The 27894-nt window shown below is 46.5% G+C and overlaps 1 protein-coding gene across 4 annotated transcripts in view; it reads left to right on the top strand.

Moving 5' to 3' along the window:
- Positions 1-27894, top strand: part of OPCML (opioid binding protein/cell adhesion molecule like) — a 760587-nt gene that overhangs the window by 644754 nt on the left and 87939 nt on the right. For all 4 annotated transcript variants that reach the window (XM_053367519.1, XM_053367517.1, XM_053367516.1 and 1 more), the window contains one exon: positions 24883-25011. In XM_053367519.1, coding sequence (XP_053223494.1) covers positions 24883-25011 — 129 coding nt within the window. The remainder of the gene's footprint in view (positions 1-24882; positions 25012-27894) is intronic.

The following is a 27894-nucleotide window of genomic DNA, read 5'->3' as shown; positions in this document are numbered from 1 at the left end:
TAGAAGCTGATGCTGATGGGGGCCTACGTTTTCTCCCTTTGTATTTATGGAAATGCATCTTCTCACTGAGGAGATGAACACCTCTGTTTTCAGGCCAAGGATTGTGCCACTGATTGGTGGAGACATCTGATTGGTGGGTCACTTGAGCAACTGCATTAAAACTCGGCAGGTTAAGTTGAAGCTCGAGATGCCTCGTTTGGCTGAGTAAAGGCCCTGCGTTGAGTGCAGTGCCAGGTCTGGTGCATGGTAATGGTGGTGGAGTGATGATAATGTGGCCTAATGAGGGCTCCTGGGGGCAGCTGGCCTATTAGGCTGCTGCCGGTAATGTTTGGTGGCAATGCGAGTTCCAGCAGAGGAAATGGTTCCCTTCGTTCGAGAAATGCCTGCCTCGTGCGCTCACCATGCAGCTGCTTCAATTTTATTTTAAACATTCTTGGACTGTTGTAAACCTAGTGAACTGTTTAATACATTACATTCAGCAAGCCTGGCTTATTCAGTGCGGAGCCTTTGAAACTGTCATACCTTAAAATGAATACAAGTTACGGACAAAAGGGGGGGGGGATACCGTTTTTGTTATAATGGTCCGTAAATGTGGAATCAGTTACCATTACAACTTGGGGATGACTGGAAGGTTGTTGCTTCTGCCAGCTTCGCTTTTCTTTCTTTCTTTCTTTTTATTCTGTTCCCTTTTCTCTTCTGTTCTCTCCTTGGAGAACAGGAAGAGCTACTTCACCCTGCAAGTGGGTGCCGCTGGTGCTGCCTGGCTTCAATAGCTGCTCTCACAATGATGGGGGATTACAGTTCAGCTCTATTTTGTGAACTCATAAAGGGGGAGAGCACCCTTCATTCATTGGCATTACCTTTTTCTGCCAAGGTTGATATAATCAGAATCTGGAATGGCTCTGTTGTGGCTTTGAAACTGAAATGCGGCACTTATGGGTATGCATCCACTGAGCTCATTGGTCCCTACCTTCTTTTGGGGCTTAGGATCAAAGTCATGCATTATCAGAAGCCCCAAGTGCAGCTTTAATGCAAGAGTTCAATGATGTGAGGTTTCGATAAATTCCAGGTCATATCTAACTAGTTTCTGCTCCAAGTAGACCCAATGAAATTAATGGACCTCTAACAAGAAACACAAAATGTGGGGATGGCATAATCCATTATTAGTGCTTGCTATATCTAGACAAGGTGTATCTAGGTTACAAATATAGTGATTAATGGCATCATTACTATCCGGTATAAGGTTTTAAAGAATTCCATATTTCCAAGGAGGCTGATGGCAATTTTTTGTTGCAGATGACGATTATTTATATATAAAATAAACAATGCGGAAAGCATCAGCATTAATAGCTCTGAGGTGGTCGGTGATTTTATTGTTCTTGTTGTTCTAATAAAGCAAGATTCCAAACACTATACAACTAAAAAGAGACATTAAGACTGTTGGCATATGGCATGTGCCAAATGTGTGCAGCTAGCCAAGCGTGTAGGCTCGTGGCAGTGCAGTTATGTGCTGGGAGAAATTCAGTCAGACTCCAACTCTTCAGTCAGTTCAGTCCTTTGCTGACAGATCCAAAGCATTAAGGCAGTTTCACTATATGCACTATATACAGGCTTCCACTAGATCCCTAGTAGAAGGTGCAGGCTTCAAATGCAAAACAAGTACAACTCACAGAATACATACAGCACAGAGTTCTGTATCAATCTGGTAGAGCTTCCTTGCAGTGAAGCAGAGGCAATGTGCAGCCCCCTCTTAATATACCCAAGAACAGGCATAGACAAACTCGGCCCTCCAGATGTTTTGGGACTACAACTCCCATCACCCTTAGCTAACAGGACCAGTGGTCAGGGATGATGGGAGTTGTAGTCCCAAAACATCTGGAGGGCTGAGTTTTCCTATGCCTGCCCAAGAATGACCACATCCTTGGCTGGTTGTCAGATCACAGGGATCTACTTGGCGGGTTGCCAGGTCAGTAACCTTCAAATTACAAGACCTGCAGGTGCAAGATAAGGTGCACCAGATTTTCCTTAACAGCAATTAAAGCAGCGGTTCTCAACCTGTGGGTCCCCAGGTATTGTTGGACTACAACTCCCATCATCCCTGAGCTCTGGCCTTGCTAGCTAGGGGTGATGGGAGTTGTAGTTCAACAACTTCTGGGGACCCACAGGTTGAGAAAGGCTGAATTAAAGGAACCTCAACAAAGGTTGCACAATTGCTATTGCTTTCAATGGGCCTATGAGTCGGACTAGCATTGGATACAACCCTCTATCTCAGCACGACAGGATAGAGGTGAACAGCCACTCATTCGTCCTTGGCTTCTGATATTATGGAGTGCATCACCATTTTGCATGGATGTTCTTTAGTTACCATGACAAGCAGCAAGCGGCAGACCTATCGTCCGTAACAAGTGTGTGGGGTTTTTGGCCCTCCAGATGCTGCTGAAATGCAGCTCCTATCAAGGACTAAGGATGGTGAGAATTGTGTTCCAGCAACAATGTGGAGGGCCAGTGGTTCCCCGTATCTACTGTATGAGTTTTACTAGAGCACCTTCTTTAAAACTTCAAAGCTAGTGGTCATCTTTGGTAGTGCATTCCGTCCCTCAACTCCCCATGTGTTTCTTGCACACGGGTAAATGATAGCTAAGGTGCTGAACTCCAAATGTTGGTGTTATTTGAATTCCTGCACTTTGACCCGTGATGGTCCAATGGCATCAGGAGCAAAACCAGGAGCGCCCTTTGCAGCAGCAGAGGCCACGCTACTGTCTGTGTCTGGAATGAGAATAGTGTGTGCAGACGAAGTCTGAAAGGCACTGAGATCTAAGGCAACACAGACAAGCCAAAAATATGACAAGACAGCACAGCAGCAAATTCAAGTAGAAAATACAGACAAGTGTGGTGTTCTGGGGTCTCCGCTGCACAGTGGTGTAGCAAGAAAGCTCCTCTAATAAGGCCAGGAGCCCAAATGATGCCTACACTGTGGTTCACTTAGGGAAATGTGCTGTGTAAGAGAGCCTGTCACATACATTAGAGGACACCTGGGCCTGATGAAGAGGACTGGCAGTCAATTCCCAAGCATTCTGTTTAAGATAAAGTAGCTGCTGTTTTCAGTAGAAGAGGGCTTGGATTAATCAGAAGCACAGAAGTAGACTACGGAGTGCATTTGCAGCAAGATATTCTCGGGGTCAACCTAGAGGCGACTTTCAGTCCTGTCCTTGGGACCAGGCACATCTCTTTGGGGTGGGGTGGGGGAAGCAGCCACAGCTGTACAGATCAGGATGTTGGTGCAAGGGGGGAAAGGGCTAACTCTTTCCCCACCTTTTAACCCTTTCTATGGCTGGTTTACAAAGGGGATGCCAATTTATTTGGAGTCTGCCACTGACAGCAGGTTGTCGATGTATGAAAAGGGTGAGGACATCCCCCCCCCCCCCGCTCCTAGGTAGATTGGAGCAGCTGGTTTGTATGTAAAAGAGAGAGAAAAATAGAGGTAATGTGGCTTTCATGTGAGAGGTGAAATACCGGGTAACTATGTAAGTGCTGAGAACATGAATGCAGCTCACCAATGTGTTTAGTGGGTATTTGGTGATTTTGTATTTTTTTGACTTATTGTATCTTTACTGATTTTTAATTATTATTACGTGATATGCAGTTCACTGCTTAGGGCTTTTTTGGACTGAAAAGTGATATATTAATAAATCAGAACATAACACTCCTAATGTTTCTGCTGGAAATCATCCTACAAAGCTCATATTTGCTTTGATGTTTTTTGAAAAAATTGCATTTGGAGGAGGCAAAAGAAATCACATGTGATCAGACACCCTCCTCCATACTACTGCTGTGAATACATGAAGTATCATACCAGCTACCCATCTGACTGTTCAACTCAGAGGATCTGCCTTGTATGAAGAAGGTCCCAGATTTTATCCCTGGCATCTCCAGGTATGACTCAGAGACCCTATTCCGAAATCCTAGAGAGGCATTGCAAGTCAGAGTGGACAATACTGAGACAGAGAAGAATTATCTGGCTTGGTATAAAGCAGCTTTCTTTGCTCCCAGGTCCCTAGAGCATCCTGGCTCTAGGGATTTGTCTGGATGAATATGGCAATGATAATAGTTCCTTCTCTCAACCAAATATCTTATCCCCTATATAAGTCTATTTTACAAATGGGCAGGCGGATGCAAAAAAATAATAATTGTTTTCCCCTCCCCCATTTATTAATTTGTTGTTTTAATTTCTCAGGTGAGCTCTGTAAGACAAAAAAGAAACATCAGTTGCCCACCCAGCTGGGTGCTTTTGGAAATCTAAAGGTCACAAATAATGGATTCGCTTTTTTTTTACCTATCGCCATGGCGACCGCTCACTTGCTCTTAAATGCAACTATAAAAGCTTCCCACAAATGTGTCTTGTGACCCTGAAAACTTTAGCCCACCCTCCTGACTTCTCTCACTTTCTTTTTTAACTAAGTGCCATTGTCTGGAGGGATCTGTGTTCTCAAAATATACAAAAGACACATGCAGAGGGGAACAAGAGGACTACAGAGAAGTCAAGAATTATGATTGACAGCCTCCTTTCTTAGACACCAAAGACCTATCTGAGCATTAAAGGGATGTGTGTGTGCTCATGGGGCGTAGTGTGTGTGTAGGGCAGGCCGGGGCATATGCGCCACTCCCAGTGACTATGTCCCTATTCAGTGCAGGAAGTTCTGAAGGTGGCTTCAAAATGCATCCATGTGAATGTGCTTAGAAACTGCCACCCAAGGGATAACCCTCATCTCTCTCTTCCTCATCCCCTGCTTTGCACGAATGCATGCAAACAAGCACACAAGCACACTTGCCCTCCAATATATTCCACTTGGATCAATATATTCCAATGTAGGGAGGAATGCAACATAGCATTAAGAAGTTTGCTCCACCAGTGCAAGCATTTCCTCGCACTGTGTATGGGATTTCTTGACCTCCTCAGAGTGAGTTTGGGGGTGTGTGCATCAAGGGGTGAGGACAGAGAGGGAAAGCCCCATTACACTAGTGGAAGTCCTTGCACAGGGTTCCATTGGCAGACTTCATTAGTTGAATCCTACCCATATCCTGGCTGCCCAGGAGGACTCCCCTGTGTGAGTGCCTGAGGGCCCTGCTCCTTCCTGCCACTTACCATCTGGCCGGGGGCGGGGCCTGAAGCCTCATAAGGACTGCGCGCTGCTTGCTGCCTGCTGCCCAGGAGGACTCCCCTGTGTGAGTGCCTGAGGGCCCTGCTCTTGCCACTTACCATCTGGCCTGGGGCGGGGCCTGGGGCCTCATAAGGACTGCGCGCTGCTTGCTGCCTGCTGCCCAGGAGGACTCCCCTGTGTGAGTCCCTGAGGGCCCTGCTCTTGCCACTTACAATCTGGCCTGGGGCGGGGCCTGGGGCCTCATAAGGACTGCGCGCTGCTTGCTGCCTGCTGCCCAGGAAGACTCCCCTGTGTGAGTCCCTGAGGGCCCTGCTCTTGCCACTTACCACCTGGCCCAGGGCAGGGCCTGACAGGCCTCACCAGGACAGTTGTTACTGCCAGGAGGGCACAGAGTGTTTTTAGAGTGGTTTTAAAATGTTTTTAAAAATTTTCTTTTGGATTTTTTGTATGTGGCGGGTGGGGGTGGGATGGATGTTTGGTTGGGCTTGGGGAATTATTTTATTTTTATTTTGATGTTTTTGTAATTTTTACATTTTTTGTTTGTATTGTTTTATTGGTTTTGTTTGTTTGTTTAAGGTCTTATTTTGTTCTTAGGGGGAGGGGTCAGGGCTGCCGGGGAGTGGGCCCCAGCCCACAAAATGGCTGGGGCATGTTCCACAGGGGGGGATGCACTGGGGCAACCGATCTCAGTGATCACGGGTAGGAGGAGGAGTTACGCTAAGACTAGACCACGTCATTACAGAGGAGGCAGGTTTAGTCGTTGTCTGAGGACTATTCCTGCCTCCGGGTCTGGTCCTGACCGGATGGATACTAGAATCAGCAAGGGATACCCACATGACCTGAAGGTGCTGCTGTGCAATGCCAGGTCAATGATTCATAAGACCACTGCCATCCATGACTTGATCATGGATGGAGGACTTGACCTGGCATGTGTAACAGAGACTTGGTTAGATGAAGCAGATGGGCCTGTCCTTGCCGCTGCTTGTCCACCAGGTTTCTCTTACGCACAGCAACCCAGGTCATGTGGGCGGGGAGGGGGGGTTGCAGTGATTTTTAGGAAGTCATTAGTTTGCACCAGGCGTCCTATTGGGAAGACCCAGTTTTCCGAGTGCATGTTCTGGAAGTTGGGCAATAGGGGCAGTACAGGATTCCTTTTGGTGTACCGACCTCCCCGCTGCACCAAGGATTCCCTGCCCGAGCTGCTTCAGGTCGTGGCAGATGTTCTCCTGGAGACACCTAGCTTGGTCGTCCTAGGGGATTTTAACATCCATGCCGACACGACCTTACAAGGGGCCGCTCGGGACTTCGTGGAAAGCATGGCCTCCATGGGGCTGTCCCTGAATAAGTTTGGCCCAACCCATAGCCGCGGACATGCCTTGGACCTGGTGTTTACCTCTATGGATGTTGGTGATCTGACACTAAGTAAAAGCGAAACGAAAGAAGTGCCATGGTCAGATCACTTCCTGGTGCAACTGGACTTCTCTGCAACCCATCCCCTCTGCAGGGAGGTGGGACCAATTCGGATGGTCCGCCCCCGCCACTTAATGGATCCAAATGGTTTCCAGAGAGTGGTAGGGGATGCTTTATCCCATGTTGATGGCCTTTCAGCTGATTCCCTGGTGGCCCGCTGGAATGTGGAGTTAACCAGGGCTATTGACTGTTTGGCTCCGAAGCGCCCTCTCCGATTGCATGGAGCCCGGACAGCCCCGTGGTTTTCCACGGATCTGAGGGCAATGAAACAATTGTTGAGACGGCTAGAGCGCCGGTGGCGGATAACTCATTCCGAATCTGACCGGACACAGGTTAGAGCTCAACGTCGAGCCTACCAAGTGGCGATAGCGACGGCGAAGAAGAATTTCTTCACCGCCTCTATTGCATCTGCAGAAAACAGCAGCAGGAGACTTTTTCAGGTGGTTCACAATTTAGCGGAACCACCTGCAACATCGGGGCCCAGTATGGGCCACATGTTCTCCTGCAATGATTTTGCAAAGTTTTTTGCAGATAAAATCGCTCAGATTCGGGAAGAAGTAGACTCCACCGTGGGAGCAGGGCCGGGGCGGGAGAGTGCTAGAGTTCTGTCTAGTCAAGTTGAGTGGGATCAATTCCAATCTGTTACCTCCGAGGATGTGGACAGGCTGCTTGGACGAGTGAAACCAACCACCTGTCTCCTGGATCCTTGCCCATCCTGGCTTATAAAAGCTAGCCGGGAAGGACTGGGCGATGGGCTTCGTGGGGTGGTGAATGCTTCCCTCCGTGAGGGAGCCTTCCCAGACCCGCTGAAAGAGGCGGTTATTAAACCGCTTCTTAAAAAAACATCTTTAGATGCGGCCACGATGGCCAACTATCGCCCAGTCTCAAATCTTCCATTCTTGGGCAAGGTGATTGAGCGAGCGGTTGCCGAACAACTCCAGGCATGCCTGGAAGAAGCGGACCATTTGGATCCCTTCCAGTCGGGATTCAGGCCTCATCATGGGACTGAAACTGCCTTGGTCGCACTGGTTGATGATCTCCGGCGGGCTAGAGACAAAGGTGAGAGCTGTTTCCTAGTTCTGCTGGATCTCTCAGCGGCGTTTGATACCATCGACCATAACATCCTTCTGGACCGTCTTGAGGGGCTGGGAGCTGGGGGCACTGTCATACAGTGGTTCCGCTCCTTCCTCCTGGGTCGTGTTCAGAAAGTGGTGGTGGGGGATGAGTGTTCAGACCCCTGGGCTCTCACTTGTGGGGTGCCTCAGGGTTCTGTCCTCTCCCCCATGCTTTTCAACATTTACATGCAGCCGCTGGGAGAGATCATCAGGAGGTTTGGGCTGGGTGTTCATCAGTATGCGGATGATACCCAGCTCTACCTCTCTTTTAAATCAGAACCAGTGAGGGCGGTGAAGGTCCTGTGTGAGTGTCTGGAGGCGGTTGGAGGATGGATGGCGGCTAACAGATTGAGGTTGAATCCTGACAAGACAGAAGTACTGTTTTTGGGGGACAGGAGGCGGGCAGGTGTGGAGGATTCCCTGGTCCTGAATGGGGTAACTGTGCCCCTGAAGGACCAGGTGCGCAGCCTGGGAGTCATTTTGGACTCACAGCTGTCCATGGAGGCACAGGTCAAATCTGTGTCCACGGCAGCTGTTTACCAGCTCCATCTGGTACGTAGGCTGAGACCCTATCTGCCTGCGGACTGTCTCGCCAGAGTGGTGCATGCTCTGGTTATCTCCCGCTTGGATTACTGCAATGCGCTCTACGTGGGGCTACCTTTGAAGGTGACTCGGAAACTACAATTAATCCAGAATGCAGCAGCTAGACTGGTGACTGGGGGCGGCCGCCAAGACCATATAACACCGGTCTTGAAAGACCTACATTGGCTCCCAGTACGTTTCCGAGCACAATTCAAAGTGTTGGTGCTGACCTTTAAAGCCCTAAACGGCCTCGGTCCAGTATACCTGAAGGAGCGTCTCCACCCCCATCATTCTGCCCGGACGCTGAGGTCCAGCGCCGAGGGCCTTCTGGCGGTTCCCTCATTGCGAGAAGCAAAGCTACAGGGAACCAGGCAGAGGGCCTTCTCGGTAGTGGCGCCCGCCCTGTGGAATGCCCTTCCAGCAGATGTCAAAGAGATAAACAACTACCTGACATTCAGAAGACATCTTAAGGCAGCCCTGTTCAGGGAAGTTTTTAACGTGTGATATTTTACTGTATTTTTGGTTTTTATGGAAGCCGCCCAGAGTGGCTGGGGAGGCCCAGCCAGATGGGCGGGGTATAAATAATAATTATTATTATTATTATTATTATTATTATTATTATTATTATTATTATTATTATCCTGTAGCTCAGTTCCGCTTTGCCTGTAGAATGTCCCTGGTTTGTTCCCTGGCAGCATTTCTGGGTAGCACTGAGAAAGAACCCCACCCCCAATCCTGGAGAGCTTCTGCTTGTCAGTGTTAACATTACTAAGCTAGGTGGACCAATTGTCTGACTCTATATAAGACAACTTCCTACATTCCTGTTCCACTTGACTTTTTTATTATTATTTTTGATAATTTGGTGGAAAATGTCACTTACTACAATCTTCTCTCTCTCTCTCTCTCTCTCTCTCTCTCTCTCTCTCTCTCTCTCTTTTTCTTTCATCAATGTCCCTTATGGCACAATTCCCCCCAATCTTCCTAACAGCATCTTTCTAAGCATTTGGAAGTCAGTATCACATGCACCTCTTGATCTTTCTTTGTCTAGGCCAAAACTGACCAAACTCTTGCCATCTCTGGTTGAATGTTTTCCCAATGGTCGCTGTAACACCCCCTGCCCTTCATTAAAAGACGCACAACTCCTTAAACAACAACAATAATGGTTTCTTTTTTTTAAAAAAAAGTATCACCTGTTTCTTGGTAAAATTTGCATATGTCACAACATGTTGTTCAAAACCCAGAAATTTCTTGACTGAATATAAAATATTCAAGTAGTGAAAATAGCCTTGAGGTGTTGGGTTGATTTCATACTGTTGCTATGGAGACGGTTGATAAGTATGGCTTCCAGTTTCTCACCCTTACATATTCCTGCCTTGGGTTTTAGGTATATACTGCATAATCAAAATGGGGGAGAGTGGGCTATAATTTGAACCAGGAATTGCCAGGCCTGTTATTTGTTTCCATTACCAGAATAATTCACATAGCTAGCAGAATTAGCACAACCAGGTATTTTCCCTTCTCTGCTTGCCAAGTGGATGAATATGTTTGATCTGCAGAACCTCTCTCTTTATGTATCAGTAACAAAGATCAAGGATCTTTGATCAAGGATCCAGTGGGATTTGCAGGGGCTTGGACTACATGCCCCTTGATATTCATTCCAACTCCACAGTTCTGTGATTCTATGAATGGTAGATATGTGTAAGATGAGTTTTAGGTATATAAAATCTAAAATGGGGCACTCCTCCTTACAGCAGTTGCACTGGCTGCTGGTTTGTTTCTGGGCACAATTCAAAGTGTTGGTTATGACCTACTGTCAGTCTTCAAGGAATCAACTTCCTCCCCCCCCCCCCGGCAATAGATTAGCAGAACAAAGAAAAAGGAGTCTTCTTACCAGTTAGAAACTTTAATACTCACAGCGAGAGAACAAAGAACCCATCTCCTAGGAATGGCAGTGCTCCCAGTGAAGAATTCCACCCCCTTATGTCCGTAGCCACCCACGTCACTCCTACGTCTTGTAACCTGACCTTATACCCTCTGTGCTTTCTGTTCTGCCACTTTCTCAGCCCTTCTTGACCTTGGGGAGAGCGGATGAATGCTTTCCAGAGGCAGTGACTCTGTTAACTCCATCCCTCCCAGTGTTTCTTCTCCTACTGTTTCCCAACTTCTGCCTTCTGAACTATGTCCCTCTGCAAGCCACTGTTCCAAATATATACTGTCCTCCTGCTCCTGGGAAGATTCAGGATCCTGATCAGGGGCAGGGGGAAGCTCCCACCATTCCTCCTCAGTCCAGCCCTCCTCAGCACGGTCCCTTACACCTACAGAGCTTGGGTTCAGGCTATCAGAAGGACCATTATCTCCGTAGATGAGTCTGCTCAGACTTTGAGAACTTCTGGGGAAGCTTCTCTCTTGCCCTCACCACCTTTATAGGCAAGTTTTGTGAGGAGTCAAGAGAGGACCTTATTGGTGGCTTTTCCCAGATTGTAGAACTCCCTCCCATGGGATGTTCAGCTGGCCCCTTCTCTGCTTTCCTGTTGCCAGCAGGTGAAGAAGACCTGTTTGTTCCAACAGTAATTGACTGTCATGGCAGGAAGACTGTCATGGTCTTCTCAGGGTGAGTGTTGTGTTCTCTCTCTCTCTCTCTCTCTCTCTCTGTGTGTGTGTGTGTGTGTGAGAGAGAGAGAGAGAGAGAGAGAGAGAGAGATGGTTTTTAAGCATTTTCAGTGCTATATTTAATAGGGTTACTGATTTAATTGTGCATACATGTGTAGATAGATAGTGTTTTTAGTTTTATCTGTTTTAATTTATGCTTTGAGCCCAATTGGGTGCTGCACTGGAGAAAAGGGTGGGATATAAATTAAGTAAAAAATATAAATGAGCTTTCAGTAGCACACCTTGTACACACTTGAAAAGTACCCCCAGGTATCTCCCCCCCAGAGGTTTTGGGAAATTCACCTCCCTAGTTCTCCATATCTTTCTCTCCATATCTTTCTGCATGGCATGATACAGGTTAATGGAACAGTGTTGTTCCTTTACTTTAGGCGGGGAGAACTGCAAGGAGGAAGGATCTGGCCCACCCTTGTTCAGCACCAGAATGTCTTCTCTCAACCTGCCATTTCACCCTTGCTCTGCCTCATGCAAGCTAATGAAGCAAAATTCTTTTATTAGTTTGAACCTGCGGGAGTAGGGTACCTTTCATGAGTGAAGTTAGTGATTCTTCTCCAGCTTAGATTTCAATGTAACTGGAGGGGGGTGGGGATGAAGAGAGGGGTGGGGATGAAGAGAGGGGTTGAAATGCTTGCCTCTCTTTTAGCAAGTCTCCAAAGTTCTTTTATGAGCCTAGTTTGGAAGACGTTTGCTGGCATCTCTAGTAAATGGGGCACCTGGATGTGTGCATGGGAAGGGTCAATTGAAACCTTGGGCCAATCAATATCTTTCAGCATGAACTAATAATGTACAGCCTTCTTCAACCTGTTGCCCTCTAGATGTCCTGGACAACAACTCCCATCAGCCCCAGCCAGCACATCCATAGCTTCCTTTAACAGGTACCTCTGGGTCCTCTGAACAACAGTTTGACAACCACAGTAGCACAGCAAAGTCTAGCCTTTCTTGTTCTGCTGGAACCCAGTTCCATTCCATTCAGAATGTCGATTGGTCCCTCCAGACCTGGCAGGTTTTGGTTAGCTTTCATCGTGAATAAGCTGTCTGCAGTTCCACGCTGAGCTGCTGGCTCTTTTTTACATGAGACTCGAGGACTGTCTTATGCACCCCAATGCACATTTTCAAATGTCTGCTGGGATGTATTGAAAAGCTGTTGTCTGGCAATGGACTAAGTTTCTCACCTATTGTCTGGAATAAAGCCAACAGGGATTAATTTCCTTAGAAGATTCCCCCCTCCCTTTTTTTTTAAGCAGAAGAAAATTATGGATTATTGTCTGGATTGTTGAGAGGACTTGGGCACCAGGAGGAACTACTGTTATAATTAAAAAGAGAGAGAAAGAGACTGAAATCCATAAACTGAGCTAGATGGGTGGGAGACAGCTGTTCGAGTTGGAACAGTGGGAATGGGAAATTGGTCCCTCTTTGGCATCTGAGAAGCAGTAATCTATGACTTTTTTCTCCTCTGGGGTTTCAAATCATAAATGCTGGAGAGTGTGGAGTTATGCTACCCCCAAGCCAAGGAGATAAGTAACTATACCAGGGGTTGGCAAGGTTTACCTGGCCTGGGCAGGTTCACTCCAGCAGAGATCCCTCCATGGGCCGGATTGTGCTCACCTGCGATTTCTGGCGTCTGTGCAGACATGATTTTCGGCATCTGCGTATGCGCAGACGCAGTTTCCGACACCACGGAAGTGAGTCTCCACACCGCTCTGTGCCGGTTTAGCGCAGCGGGCGTGGACTCGCTGAGCAGGCGGCTCAGTTTGGGGGTGGCTTGTGGGCTGGTTAAATGACTCCTGTGGGCTACTTGTGGCCCATGGGCCTTAGGTTGCCTACCCCTGAACTATACAATCTTTAGAATACATCTGAAGGCAGCCCTGTATAGGGAAGCTTTTTAATGTTTAATGTCTTACTGTGTTTTCACAGCAGAGTGAGTGGGGCAACCCACTCAGATGGGCGGGCTATAAATGTTGTTGTTGTGGTTGTTGTGGTTGTAGTAGTAGTAGTAGTAGTAATTAAATAGGACATCCCTATTTTCATCAGAGAGATGTGGAAGGCTATGTCAGTGATGCTGTAGTGCTAGATATCTTGGCCTGCTCCCCTCCCCTCCTAAGATAATTTAGAGGCAGTGGTGGCTGATGCCTTTTAGGGAATGGTGGGCAGAAGGCAGAGAGTCTACTGACAGGTGGAGCCAGAGTCCATGAGAGGCAAAGCCAATTATTTCGGGTTTTGGCCTCATCCTTTCCCCTGAATTCTATGAAGGCATTACATCATTTACTTCTTCACACAGGAGGCAGTGAGGTCCACCAACTTGGGTGGCTTTAAAACGGATTAGAAAAAATCATGGAGGAGGAGAGAGCTACCAGTGGCTACCAGCCATGATGGCTACTGTCTGCCTTCATAGTCAGAGGCAACGATGTTTCTGAATACCAATTGCTGGAAACCACAGGAGGAGAGAGGGCTTTTGTGCTTGGATCCTGCTTGTGGGTTTCCCTTTGGGGCATCTGGTTGGCTACTGTGAGGGCAGGATCCTGGACTAGATGGGCTTGATCCAGTAGACTCACCTTATGTTCTTATGAGGTTAAGGAGGAGGAAGCCAAAAGCCAGTGCCTCCCCTTAAAGGATGAGCTGATAAGATGGCCTTCTTCCCAGGCTGCTTAGGACTTCCAATAGCCAGCCCATGAATCATACTTGAAAAAGCACTTGAAGTCTCTGCACATGATGCAATAAGGCAGCCTTCACCAATCTGGTATCCTCCAGGTGTTCTGGACTACAACTCCCATCAGCCTCAGCCAGCACAGTCAGGCTGTGGGGCTAATGGGAGTTGCAGCCCAAGATGTCTGAAAAGTGATAGGTTGGTGAAAGCTAGAACAAGGGGGCCATGTACCATTTGAAGCTTTAGCGCCAGCATTCTGCACCAACTGGAAGTTTTTGAGTGGTCTTCAAGGGCAACCCCACTCAGATCATGCTATAGGAGTCCAATCAAGATACAGTATAACGTAAGCATGTAAGACCAAGGTCTGCACTCAACAGTGCACTTCTCCTTTGAAGCTCCACTGCAGCTATAAGGGTAAAAATTATATATCAAGTTTCTAGTTAAGAGGGAAATCATTTTCTGGAGGCTTTTCTGCTTTATGACCCTGGACTTCAACCCACCCCTCCATTTTCATCTCCTGCCCCCACCCACCACCCATAAAATAAAACTGTCCTTTACTCGGCACGGAAGGGAACCTTATTAACCTGAAATATATTCTGGACGGGCAACCTGGGAGCCTTTAATAACATTTTAGTCTGCTGTCTCAGTGCTTAACGCCACAGCATTTTAAACATGTTTTTTTGGCTCAGGCTCCTTCCTGAAGTGCTTTTTAACAATATTTTAGCAGCCTAAGCTGTCTCAGGCGGCCAACGAACACTTGTTGCTGGAAATAACGTTTTCCTTGGTAACATCTCTGCATCATTGTGACATGTTTAACTTTTAAAAAATTGTTTTGTATGTGGCTTGTTTTTTAAATTGGAACCAGAAGATAAATTTTCAGATAAGGGGGCGTTGCTGGAACCCGTTTCCCTCCTCCCTCCCTTTCCCTCATTCCATCCCAGAATAAGCAGTGTGAAATAATTTGAGTGGAGCAACCAATGAGTGCTGGGAAGCAGCATTTTTATATTTTTTTAACCTGCTTTAATTGCTTTTTGCCAGGGCCGGGGATATTTATGGGTTCGGAGATTGCCAAGTTATTTATTAGATGGAGGATCTGGGGATAGACTAATATAAATCACTTAGGCCTGTATTGAATATACCAGACACTCAGTAATTTAAAAAGCTTTAATAAAAATGCTAAAATATGAGACTTGTCTTTGGCTGTAATGAGACTCAGTTATCATGTTTTTATCAGCGATTTTAGGCCGTATTATTTTATATTTTGCACAAAGCAACGGGAATGTGGGCAGGGCCTTCTAAAGCAACCCAGCCATAACCTTGATTCTTCATCAGCGAAGGAAGACGTAAGTTCTGGCTTGTGGGCATTGGAGGATTTTGACACATGCTTGCGTGCGCATACACGCGCACACACCAGTAGCATTAACAAACGCATATCTTCCAGCATGTCACAGAAGAAAACTGAGGCATACTTACAAAATACAGTCTTTTTCTCTAGTCCGTGTCACTGTTGCCTATGATCCTTCCTAAGTCCCTTCCATCCTGTTACTGCATTATTCTCAATGTGCATTTTTACACACTCTATGTGTGCATTTTTACAAAAACAAAATACATATATAAACACGTTGTGGGCATGTTTTCCCACTAAAAATCCACATTTGTGAATTTGTCCCCTCACCCTCAAAATGCACACTTTAAAATACATTTAATCTCAAAACATGCATTTTTAATGTGTGGGTGTCTTTTGAGCCAAGAACTGCAGAAATTGGAGAAGTACAAAATACAAAAGGTAATTACTTTCTGCTTTGTGCTTTAGTCCTGCAGGTGCAAACCAGCTCAGTTCAAACTGGAATTTGCAAATAATATTCCTGCAGCACCGTTACTTACCATTGACCTTGCCTCACTCACTCCATCTCTGTGTATAGTGGGAGACTCTTGTCTGTTTGCTTTACACAGTGTTCATAGACTAGGTAAAGGTAAAGGTACCCCTGCCCGTACGGGCCAGTCTTGCCAGACTCTAGGGTTGTGTGCCCATCTCACTCAAGAGGCCGGGGGCCAGCGCTGTCCAGAGACACTTCCGGGTCACATGGCCAGCGTGACAAGCTGCATCTGGCGAGCCAGCGCAACAGACGGAACGCCGTTTACCTTCCCGCTGGTAAGCGGTCCCTATTTATCTACTTGCACCCGGAGGTGCTTTTGTTCTGCTAGGTTGGCAGGCGCTGGGACCGAACGACGGGAGCGCACCCCGCCGCGGGGATTTGAACCACTGACCATGCGATCGGCAAGTCCTAGGCACTGAGGTTTTACCCACAGCGCCACCCTATCCTCCACTTATTTAAAAACCAAGAGTTGTTTGTTTGATGGGATAAATATATAATTCAAAGGTAGGGGACCTCAGACACTGGGGATGAATGTGGGCTTCCAGGCCTCTCTGTATGGCCCCTGGGTCTGCCCCCCAGCCCCATGCAACACCCCACTCAGGCTTTGTTTTTCATCCTCCTTGAGTGCTTTTGCTTGGCTACAATGCACTCTTGAACTCTAGCAATGCTTTCTGATTGCCTGGGTGTTAGATAGAGAGTGAAGTGTGAATGTGGTGTGTGGCCTTCATAAAACTGTTCAGTATGGAATGTGCCCCCCTAGCTGAAAAATACCTCCCTCAGTGTAAAGCAAGCATCCCAACTTGTGGTCTGGCTTTTCTCAGGCATCCTTTTGTACAGATCTAGAGCACATAGTAAGAATCTGAGACGTTGATCATGTTCACACCATATGTTCAAAGCACAGTGTTATCACTTTAGATTGTTATGGCTTTCCCCCAAAGAGTTATGGGATCTGTAGTTTTTTTCAGGGTGCTAAGAGGGACTAGGAGACACTTATCCGCTTCCAGAAGTGTAGTTCCCAGAGTCATTTAATTGTCAACCTCTCTTCATGGGGAACTCTGGGAAATGTAGTTCAGCAAAGGGAATGGGGTATGTGTGTGTGTATCGTAATCTAAGATTACCAGATGTCTCTGTTTCCCGGAGACAGCCCCAGATTTACAAATCAGTCCCCATACAAAATCCATTGAAGTTGAAAAGTGTCCCCAGATTCATTGAAAAAAAATCTGGTAACCTTATCCCAGGCATAGGCAAACTCGGCCCTCCAGATGTTTTGGGACTACAGCTCTCATGATCTCTAGCTAACAGGACCAGTGGTCAGAGATGATGGGAATTGTAGTCCCAAAATATCTGGGTTTGTCTATGCCTGCCTTATCCTAATCCCTCTCAGCATACTTAACTAACTACAACTCCCAGAATCCTTTGGAGGAAGTCATGTTTAAAATAGAATCGTAGGACTTTCAATGAAAGTGGCCTTTAAGCCTTTCTTTTTTTTAAAAAAAAAAAAGTGTTCCAACCACCAACCATATTATATAGTGAATAATGAAATGTCAGAAAAGCAAAGTGGAATGTGGAGGTGTCATTGTGACAGATGCTCCTCCTCCAGCCCATCTCTCCTGACCCAGCAGGCCAAACTCCTACTGAGCAAGGGTTGCTGACATACAAAGATGCTCAGATGGTACCCAGGGCTCGCCTCCACCTTGCCTTGCTTTGCCTCGCCTCTCCCCCTCCTCACCTCCTAATCAGTGGGAGGCCTGTTCTAGGGAAGAGCAGGACAATGTGGGAGACTGAAGAGGATGTGCATGGGTGGTTGCCAGGCAACAACCCATACATGTTTTCATCAATTTCTTCCCTCCCTCCCCTAGCACAGTGCCTGGATTGTGGATGGGACCAGAACGTCCAGATTCAGAGGGGCGGGGGGGGGGCTTTGACACTCCCGCAGGGGAGGGGAAGAGTGGCATGTTCACCTTGTTGCACATGAATAGCACTCGGTACCTTCCCCAGCATTTCACAGAGAAACGTAAGGAGGCCATGCTTGCTAGCAGCACTATTTCAGTGGTGATTATCTCAGCTTCCGTCCTGTTATTCCACACTGCTGAAGGCTCTGATTGTTATCCGGAGTATTTTTAGCTCACCCTTCAATTTTGTTCAACAGCTGGGGTAGCTCAGTTGGTAGACCATGAGATGCTCAATCTTGGTTGTGGGTTTGAGGCCCATGCTGGGCAAAATATTCCTGCATCACAGGGGGTTGGACTAGATGATCCTCGTGGTCCCTTTCAACTCTACAGTTCTATGATTTCCAGGGCAGTTTATAATCCACCCCCCTACACACACACACACACAGTGAATAAAATAACATGTATATACGATAAGCTAACATAAAAGCAGCAAAGAATAGTCAGGAAGATTAAAACTGCACGTAAAAAACTTAATGAAGTATAAAGTTCTCTTCCCCTAGTGCTCAAAAGGCAATAAATAGGGTAAGCAGCAGGGAAGACTCTTTGGTGATGGCCCCTGCTGGAGCCACACAAACCGATTTAAGATCTTAATGTATCTGTAGGAATGTGAAGTTGACTCTGCCTATCTTTTGCTTCCCTTCTCAACTTAATTGTTTTCTTTATTTATTACATTTGTGTCCTGCTTTTCCTCCAAGGAGCTCAAGGTGACATGAATGGTTCTCCCTGCTTTATCCTCACAACAACCCTGTGAGGTGGGTTAGGTTGAGAGGCAGAGACTGGCCCAAGGTCACCCAGTGAGTTTCATGGCTGGGTGGGGATTTGAACCCAAGCCTCCCAGGCCTTGAACTAATGTGAGAAGACATTGTGGTTTTGTCTCCCCACCCCACCCCACTTCCCTGTACTCCACTCTGCAGGTTATCATGATTAGATGGATTTAAACACCATGCACTGATGTGATCATGTTTGCACCATGATTTTGTTCTTTGATTTATTCCATGTGCATATGCACTCATGCATATCTGTAACTAGCAATGATTTATTTTTTTAAAAGATGTACCACATTGCACATGTGTAGTGGTGTGAACACAGGGAATTAAAATAAAATAAAATAAAAATAGAGGAAAGAGCTATTTGTTAACCCTTTGGAGCTGATCTGCAAACAGATCCAGGCCATTCAGAACCCCCAAATTTGGGCCAGAGATTCAGATGAGAGTTTTGTGAGCAACCGTGTGTGAAACCCGTGCACCTCATGTGCATTAAATATGGGGAAAGCTGCGAACAAAGCTATGAATACGCATGCTGAGAGATGCTCTGGAAACAATCATTATAAACCACCAGAGCACAGCTTGAGTGGTTTGTGATGTCACTAGAATCATGGCGTGTATTTATATCCTTGCAATTCACAATAATTTGTTCTCATTCCCTATCATCTCCTTTCACAAAATACAACATAGGGGAGAAAAGCAATCATAAATAGAATGGGATCTGATCTGACATGACATGATATAATGTATTATCTAAGTGGGGGCATTCAGAAGGGGAATTCAAGAGCTGCGGCCCATCAGCACAGGTACATCTTGATGTGCCACAATACAAAGATGTTGCCTGCGATTTGCATTTTTTCCGAGCCTTTGTCTCTACGTGTTATTATTTTGCTCACTGTAAAGAGCCAGATCTTGGGCGCTACCCAGCTTAACAGATATGCTAGGGTAAGTTTCTCTGCTTGCATATTAGAACTTCCCCTGCCTCTCTTTTTTCCATGTGCTCCCTTGCCCCCTCCTTCCCCAGATCCACTCAGGAGGGTTTGTGGGGGGGGGAACCCAGAACAAATGTAGGTGGGGGGGGATCTTACTATGTGCTTTAAAGGTAAAGGGACCCCTGACCATTAGGTCCAGTCGCGACCGACTCTGGGGTTGCGGCGCTCATCTTGCTTTATTGGCCGAGGGAGCCGGCGTACAGCTTCCAGGTCATATGGCCAGCATGGCTAAGTCGCTTCTGGTGAACCAGAGCGGCACACGGAAACGCCGTTTACCTTCCTGCCAGAGTGGTACCTATTTATCTACTTGCACTTTGATGTGCTTTTGAACTGCTAGGTTGGCAGGAGCAGGGACCGAGCAACGGGAGCTCAACGTTGTGGGGATTCGAACTGCCGACCTTCTGATCGGCAAGTCCTAGGCTCTGTGGTTTAACCCACAGCGCCACCCGCATCCCACTATCTGCTTTAGGCCTATATTAAAGTTATCTTCAGAGTGCCTGTGATAAGCTGGGGAGTGCCTGTGATAAGCACTCAACACTTACACATCCCTCTTTGTCAACCAGGCAAGCGAGAAGCATTGTCAGAGTTCAAGAGCACATTCTAGCCAGTATGAAGAAGGCGGGTGCAAAACAAGGCTGGTGTGGGTTGTGGTCTGGGGAGGCTCCCAACAGCCAGGTAGAAGCCAGGAAGTCTGCCCCAAGTGTCAGGTTTCCCATTGCTGAATTTTATCCGTAACCTAATGATTTGGGGGTGGGAGAGGAGTTTCATCTGCAGCCAAAATTCCTTCTACTAGCAGGTTTATTTAGCTGCATACCATCCATAGATCTTCTACAAAAATCATAGTGACAGAAGGGCACACATCTAACCTACTATCTTTCCCTTTTGATTCTGGGGCTGATGCAATATTCAATACATCATCATAGAATTGTTGGGGGCCTAGCGAACCATCGTGTCCAGCTTCCTCTTTGCTGCAAGCAACCTAGACTTAGAGCACCCCCAGCAGACATCGGTCCAGCTTCTTGCTTTGACTCCAAGACATAGCTGTCAACTTACAGATTTGAAAATAAGGGACCAGCAGCCTTGAAAATAAGGGACCAGCAGCTAAAATAAGGGACCTGCAGCCTCACCTGTTCCAGGCACTCCAGTCTTCCTGTCCTCCTGCAGTCTGGTCAAACTCATGCTGGTAGCTTCGAGAACACTGTCCAACCAACTTTGTAACCAGAGGTTCAACTGAATAGAATCTGAATCACATGCACCATAAGGCCTATGCAGCCTCAACTTAAGATGGCTTCCAGGCCTGGCTTTGCACTGCAAAGTTTGCAGCAGCACGTGCAACAAAATGGCTTCCAGCATTCAAAAAACCCCTCAGCTTGCATTAACTAGCCACACACAAGGCATGCAAGCTCCACCCCCCAGTTGTTCTTAGACTTCTTATTGGGTGAGCAACACAGCCAAGCAACACAGTTGGAGCCTCCCTCCTCCCTGGCCGGCATGGAGGGAGGGAGAGGAACTGCTTCCTTTGAAATTTAAGGGACATCATTTAAGGGACATTTAAGGGACATCCATCAATAAGGGACAGCAGCGGGACATAGCGCTGGAATAAGGGACTGTCCCTTCAAATAAGGGACACTTGACAGCTATGCTCCAAGACCCATCATCCCCAACATCAAGAGAGAAGCATGTCGGCTACTACTGACCCAAACAAGAAACATGATTTAATTAATGGAGGAAACAAGCAGGAAACATTTGGCTTCCCTTGACTGTTTTGAGTTAGAAAACCATCCAAAATCAACCCCTGACTTTTAAACTAAAGGCTGTCATGTGTCTCTTCTGCTGTTCTCTCGGGAACCTGTGTGTTTTGTTTAAGGTTTGGACAAATCTGTCTTGCAGTCCATACTTGAATTCCTTAGACATGGGGAGCATTAATTGTGTCTTTATTCCAGAATCAGTGCTCTGAGTCTGCATAAGATAGTGTCTATGGTTTCTACTCTCTGTGCCATAGTCCTGATCCCTACATTCCTACATACAGGGTTGGCCCACCCATGAGGCAAGGTGGGGTTGCTGCCTCAGCTGGCAGGATTCACTGGGGTAGCAGATCCCAATGCCAATCTTTCTTTCCCTCTTTGTTCCTGATGTAGATCTTCCCTCACCCCTTCTTCCCTGGCAGGGAGGGCAGCACAAGTTTGGGGTCCATCTTAGGTGTCAAAATGTCTTGGGCCAGCCCTGCTTACATAGCACCAGGGAGGGACTAACTCAGCCTACAACTCCTTCTTGGAACTTTGTCTACATTGAAATACTTTATTGTCACTTGTACAACTTGTATACAGTGAGATTACACAAGCACCCCCCACTCAGCTCTCTTAGTCTTAATTCCCCTCGTTTACTGACGCACATCCACCAAACCCAAAAGTCAGTTACCCTGACTCTACATAAAGACCTCATGGCTACAACACAAGCGTAGTTTGTGTGCCCACATCTGTGTTTGTTTAATATATTTCCTTGTCCCTCTTGCCAGCTGTTTTCTGTAACATCTCCCCTAGCAAAGAGGTCTGGAGGATTTGAAAGCTGACCACACTTTGGTGTTATTAGGGCTGATTACAAGAAATGCATTGCTTAACTGTGAACTTTGATATTTTCTTGTTTTTATGGACCAACACAGCCACCTTTGCATGCAGTGTACAGCCAATTAGCATCCTGGCTTCATTTGGAATTGTGCACTGAGTCTATTCTCCTCCCTTCTCAGTAGAGGCAGTAGAATTAAGTGCAAAAAGTTGTTGAGTCATGCACCAGACCATTAGGTCTGCAAGAGGATTGAGAGGTTGTTTACTTTTTTCTCTCTTTTTAGAAAACAGATACTATTTTCACTAATGTACAATGGTACCTCTGATTACAAACTTAATTCGTTCTGGAGGTCTGTTCTTAAGCTGGAACCGTTCTTATCCTGAGGCGCGCTTTCGCTAATGGGGTCTCCTGCTGCTCGCGTGCCTCTGGCATGCGATTTCCTGGGGCAAAAGTTTGCAACCAGGAGCAGCTACGTCTGGGTTAGCAGAGTTCGTAACCCAAAGCGTTTGTAACCAGAAGCGTTTGTAACCAGAGGTACCACTGTATGCATTGGGGGGCATGCCGTATTTGCTAGGGGAAGTGCATCACAAAATTTGGCAGGCTGTGGATTTTGAAGGAGAGCTGTCCTTTGGTTTGCATCTTGGCTCAGGACATGTGCATTAGGTTGTTTCACTGTGAACTGAGTGAATTTCTCCCCTATCCCTCGGGGTACCTAACGTGGTGCCCTCCAGATGTTGTGGCCTCAACCAGCACAAGATGATGGTAATTACAGTCCTGTGGCATCTGGAGGGCAGCATGTTGGCTACCCTTGCTCTGCGGAGTTGTGATACTCCTGTACGAAGGTGAAATCCAATAACTTGCATCTCTTAAAAAAGGGTCACACCTGAGATCCCCTCCCTAATCTTCCGCGCCAGGTGGTGGCTGCTATCGAGTGCTTTTGTCTGTGTCCCCTATCAGAGCTGGCTTGCTCTTCACCTTGCCTGTGGTGATGCTGGACTTTATCTTCCATGTCTGAACTTGTAATCCTGGATTATCTCCTTCATTTAAATATACACCTCAAACTTGTTCAGTCGTGCGGAGTTCTCGATGCGGCTCTATCCATGGACTTTGGTTTCAGCCCGGAGGGGGAACCCACCTTCCCCTTCAACAATATTCTTATTCCTTTCTACGGCCGTCATGATGTGAATGTGAGATACCAAGGACATAATAACTTCCATAGCAACCAACTGTGAAGACACAAACAAGAGATTATGATTCAGGTGGGGAATAAACAGCGGAGACGCAGATGAATCCTTGAAGACCATGTTTTCGCGCCAGTGTCCTTTGTAATAAAGAACCAGTGAACAGAAATATAGGGGAAATGTAGATTCAAAAGGGCTGAATCATTTCTCTCCATAGGTTGTTTTTCAGCTTTCCACAAGACATCAGCTGTCCTTTAAATATGCTGCACGCTATATTGCCAGGAGCAGACTAACAGATTGAAAACTAAAGTCTCTCTCCCCCTTCCTTCCTTCCCTCCCCCGAATCTTTCAAGATATTTTAAAATGCTCTTAATTCCTTCCCTCAAAAGGCAAGGTGTATGGTTGGGGTGGGAGAGAAGAAGATACTGTAAAAGGAAAGGGTGAAAAGGGACTCAACTTTTAGAAGACATTCACATTGACAGCTGTGTGCTATTTTGTAGAACTGTATCACTAAATCTGTATAGAGTCTAGATTGGGGGTGGATAATCTGTTCCCCCCAGATGCTCAGCCCCAGCTGTAAGCCTGGAGTGGATAGAAGCAATGTTCACAATTCTATGGACTGAGGATTGCAGAAGCCCCCAAAATATCACACATCCATGTGTTCCCGATTCTTTGCAGCACATTTTCAGGCCTCTGGTGTTCATTGCCAACATCAAATAGACAGAGGGAGGGTTGGAATCTTAAATACAGAGGGAATGTTGGATATAAGACACTTTGAGTTTGTTTCCACCCAAAGGTCCAGTTAGACTCTCCACTGTGGAGTTACTTGGTTGCTGGTGTGTTATGACAGGGCCTCCTGCATATTGGCTCCCATCTGTGGAATGCCCTTTCTAGTGAAGCATGTTTGTCTCCCGTGCTATTAATCTTTAGGGAGAATCCAAGCATAATCCTGTTTGACTGGGTTTCTGGTAGCTCAAAGAATTGTTCCTGGCAATTGTGAAATTATTTGCTATGAGATGGCTTTTTAAGAAGTTTTTAGATGATTGCTTTTAATCTGTTCTCAGAAGTTTTAATTGTTTTGTGTTATTGCCCTTTTGGATGCCCTCAAAGGTGCCCGGGCACAGGGCTGTACTGTGCATTTGCTATTCCGGCATAATATTGCAAAGTGGTAAGCTGGAGACCTGAAAGCTTTAATCATATTCTGCTAGGGTCATCACTATTGCAGGAATGCAAAAGAGAAAGCTCCTGACCTATGACTGACAAGTGGTTGTCTTCTTGAACCCAATTGGTTAAGTCAAATGCTTTGACTTTGACAGGCAGGGTCACAAGACTACAGCTGCACCTGCAGTCTCATAACTCATCCCTCTGACCCTTCGGGGAGGTCCTTGGGGACCTCTGAAGTGTGGTTCACAAGGGAACGAGTAATGCACCAATTATCTTCCTCAGCAGGATACAGACTATGAATATGAGAGCTGGAAGCACTGTGAGAGGAACCCAGAGGAGATAAAGAGGCCCAGGGGAGAGAGAGGGGTCCCATGATGGTGCAATGTGTCAACCAACTACAGCTACCAGAGGTTCCTGCTGCTATCATGCCTAGGAATGAATTCTTAGAAATCAAATTTGCAAACGAATAATGATATTCGTTGGTAGCGTTATGCTTTATTCTTGCTGTGCATTAATATGATCTCGTAGCTTTACATCTAATTCTTGCTGTGACTGTCGACTTCACCCATAAATGTGCTTGTTGCCCCTGAATCCCCCCACCCCCAAAAAAGCAGCTGCCCTTGGCAGAACAGGATTTGGGCAAGATAGTCTAATTTCCCCAAATTCAGCCTGGGATTGGAAGGGCTTGCCCATAAGTAGCATCAGAATTCGTTTACAACAGGTATTCATTCCTTCCCACCTTTCTTCTTACAGTTCCTCCACAGATTATAAACATCACCTCAGACATCACCGTCAACGAAGGCAGCAGTGTCACCCTTTTGTGCTTGGCCTTTGGGAGACCAGAACCAACAGTCACATGGAAGCACCTGTCTGGCAGCAAAGGTAAGGTCTTGCTCAAATTTGGAGATGGGGAATTCCAAGCTGAGAAACCAGGGCTGAATACAGAACGTGGTGGAAGGGACCACTGTTGAGTTGTGAGGGGTTGGAGGGCAAGAGTAAAACAAAAGGGCTTGATGAGTGCTTTTTTGTGTGAACAGCCTGGGTCCGTGTGTGGGTGACCTTTTTCTAGAATAGAGTGCTTTCCTCCTTTTATCTGGTGTACGGCGTTGCAGCCAGTCAGCCGTGCCTCAACAGTTTTCCAGAGTAAGGGAGAGGTACGCTGCATCACCCCTCCTCCCCACGCATCACAGCCGGTCATGTTATCTGTGCCGGGGACAGCTCCAGCCAATCTGTGACCAGGGTGGGTGTGGCTACGGATCATTTAATTTCTGGTTGGCCGGCTGGCTCCCTCTTCCTTGCTTCTACGTCAGATCATCCTACCCACCCACCCTCTTTTCATGCTTCGCTCTGATATGACCTTGCTATGGCAGTTGTCGGTTTCCATGTTGTTGGGGCTGGGTAGGATTTTCTCCCACTTGGCAAATTGGCACCGGCCATATGGTTTTCGCCTACCTAGTAGAAATTGTCACAACTTTTGTACAGTTAGGCATTGGGTAAGGCTTTGTCTGGTTGGAGGGGAGGTTGTTGCCTTGCCTGCCCCTCCTCAGTAAGGGTATCCTGTTAAATGGTGTGAATACTGTCTGAAGCCTGGACGTGGGCTAGGGCCAAGGGGACCCCTTGGGCTACCACTATCTGACGTAAGTTATAGGGAACCCCCTATTGGTAGTTTACCATTCCGGGGACTCCCTGCAAACAGGCAGGTGTCAAGATATAGCCTGGATTCACCCCAATGCCTAAGCCAGAACCGCTCACATTGGTAGCCAATAAAGTTGTGGCTTATTTGAACCCACAAACCAAATATTCCGTTTCTGTGTGATTTATTTTTCTCTTGGGAACTTTGTGCCTTGGGTGCCTTGGCATGTATGTCACAAAGAGGGAACCAGGGTTAAGCTGTTAAGCATTAGGTGGAATCTGCAAAGTCAAGAGCCACTGGCAATTTCCTTTGGTGACATGAGCATGTCTCTGGTTTCAATTTCAATGTTATTTACATATTGTTGTTATTATTATTATTATTATTACACTCATACCTCAAGATAAATACGCTTCAGGATAAGTATTTTCGGGTTGCGCTCCACGGCAACCCGGAAGTAACGGAGCGTGTTAGTTCCGGGTTTCGCCGCTCATGCATACGCAGACGGTCAAAATGACGTCACGGGCATGCGAGGAAGTGGCGAAACACGACCCGTGCACACGCAGACGCGCTGTCGCGTCTTACGTCCTGCTCAGGATGCGAACGGGGCTCCAGAACGGATCCTGTTCGCATCCCAAGGTACCACTGTATTCTGGAAGCAAGTAACACAGAAATTAGCACTGAGCTTTTGCTATATTCTGCTGAATTTCCCAAACTGTGTTATGTGAAAGCACAAATTTAATGTGGAGTTTAACAGTTAGGGAAGCACTGCAAAAAAGGGGAATAAACTGTGGTGTGCATGCAGCCATTGTCTTTTTTAAACAAGTCTAGAACACAAACAAAAAACTCCTGGCTCCAGCCAGATACAGTTAAGTCCAGTGCCACCTAGTGACTAAACTATATAACTACACTATCCATACACCCGTGGATATGGCTCTGGCCATTTGCCAGAAGCTTGCTTTTTTTAAAAAAAAAAAGTAAAAAAGTGCATGTTGTTTAGGCATGGAAAGTCACGGTTCGCTCCAGCACTTTCCCAGCTTCCGAGGGTTATTGTTCAGTGTCACGATTGCAAAGGAGCTTTACAAAGTCTTTGCATAAAAAGTGCTTAAGTAAACAAAAGCGACAGCTACCTTGAAGAGGAAAAAACCTGCTTTCGGGAAAGAGCTCCTTGTTTCTTCGATAGCCAGAGAAAGAAATGGATTATCTTTGGAAACATGCTCAAAGCGAGGAGCTCGCTTTTGTAACAACAACAATGCATCATGTCTATGTCTCTGGCTCCTTCTGTCCCAAGGCACTCTGTGGAGAGACACTGAAGATTAGAGACTCTTAGCCTTCTGCAAATTGGGTCAGAGGCACCCCCGCCTCACCCCCTCGCTCTCCCCACCCACCCCTGTGCAGTGCTGCAGTGTTTTCGAAATCTTTGACTGGGTTCAATTTTTCTTGGTATATAATCCTACTTGATACATTTAACCCTTTGTCAGTAATTGGAACAGAAGAGGCATATTTCATTCCTGACACGTGACTGATCCTTCTTGTGAGGTTAGCCACCATCGTCATTCTGGGTAGCAAATGGAGGCAGGCAAATCTGTCCATTTCGTTTTCACGCCATTTCTAATTTTTCTAACCTCTCCACATTTCCACATCATTTTTTGATATATTTTTTAAAAAGTCATCGTGAAAATTCATCAGCATTCTGGCACGCACTTCTCTTAACTATACGCATGTTTGTATACAATTCTGCCCAATATACACATTTTTGCAAAGGAACTTTCCTTAATGTGATGTGTTGTTTGCACCAACTCATACATTTTTATGCACACTCCCCCCCCCCATACATGCACTTTTCCGCATTTTACTTGGCTGGAGAAGTGTATTGCAAAATTCAGAGAACAGCAAATTTTTGAATGACAAATGCGTTTCTACTCTTGTATTGTATCAGAAACTGTGGCTGAGATATATTTGCTTTTAAAGACAAACTGAAATTGAATTTCTCTCTTCCCTAGTAGCAATGTCTTGCCCCCATGGAACTATCAGTAATGCCATACAAGCTGCCTAAAAAGGCTGTTTCTTTGCTCACCACCACGTTCTCTGCAATGCACAGCTGCAGAAAAGGATGTGGGATGCTCCCTCACTTC

The sequence above is a fragment of the Podarcis raffonei genome, chromosome 15 (genome assembly GCF_027172205.1).
Source record: "Podarcis raffonei isolate rPodRaf1 chromosome 15, rPodRaf1.pri, whole genome shotgun sequence".
Classification (NCBI taxonomy): Eukaryota; Metazoa; Chordata; class Lepidosauria; order Squamata; family Lacertidae; genus Podarcis; species Podarcis raffonei.
This window is presented reverse-complemented; position numbering and strand designations above follow the sequence as displayed.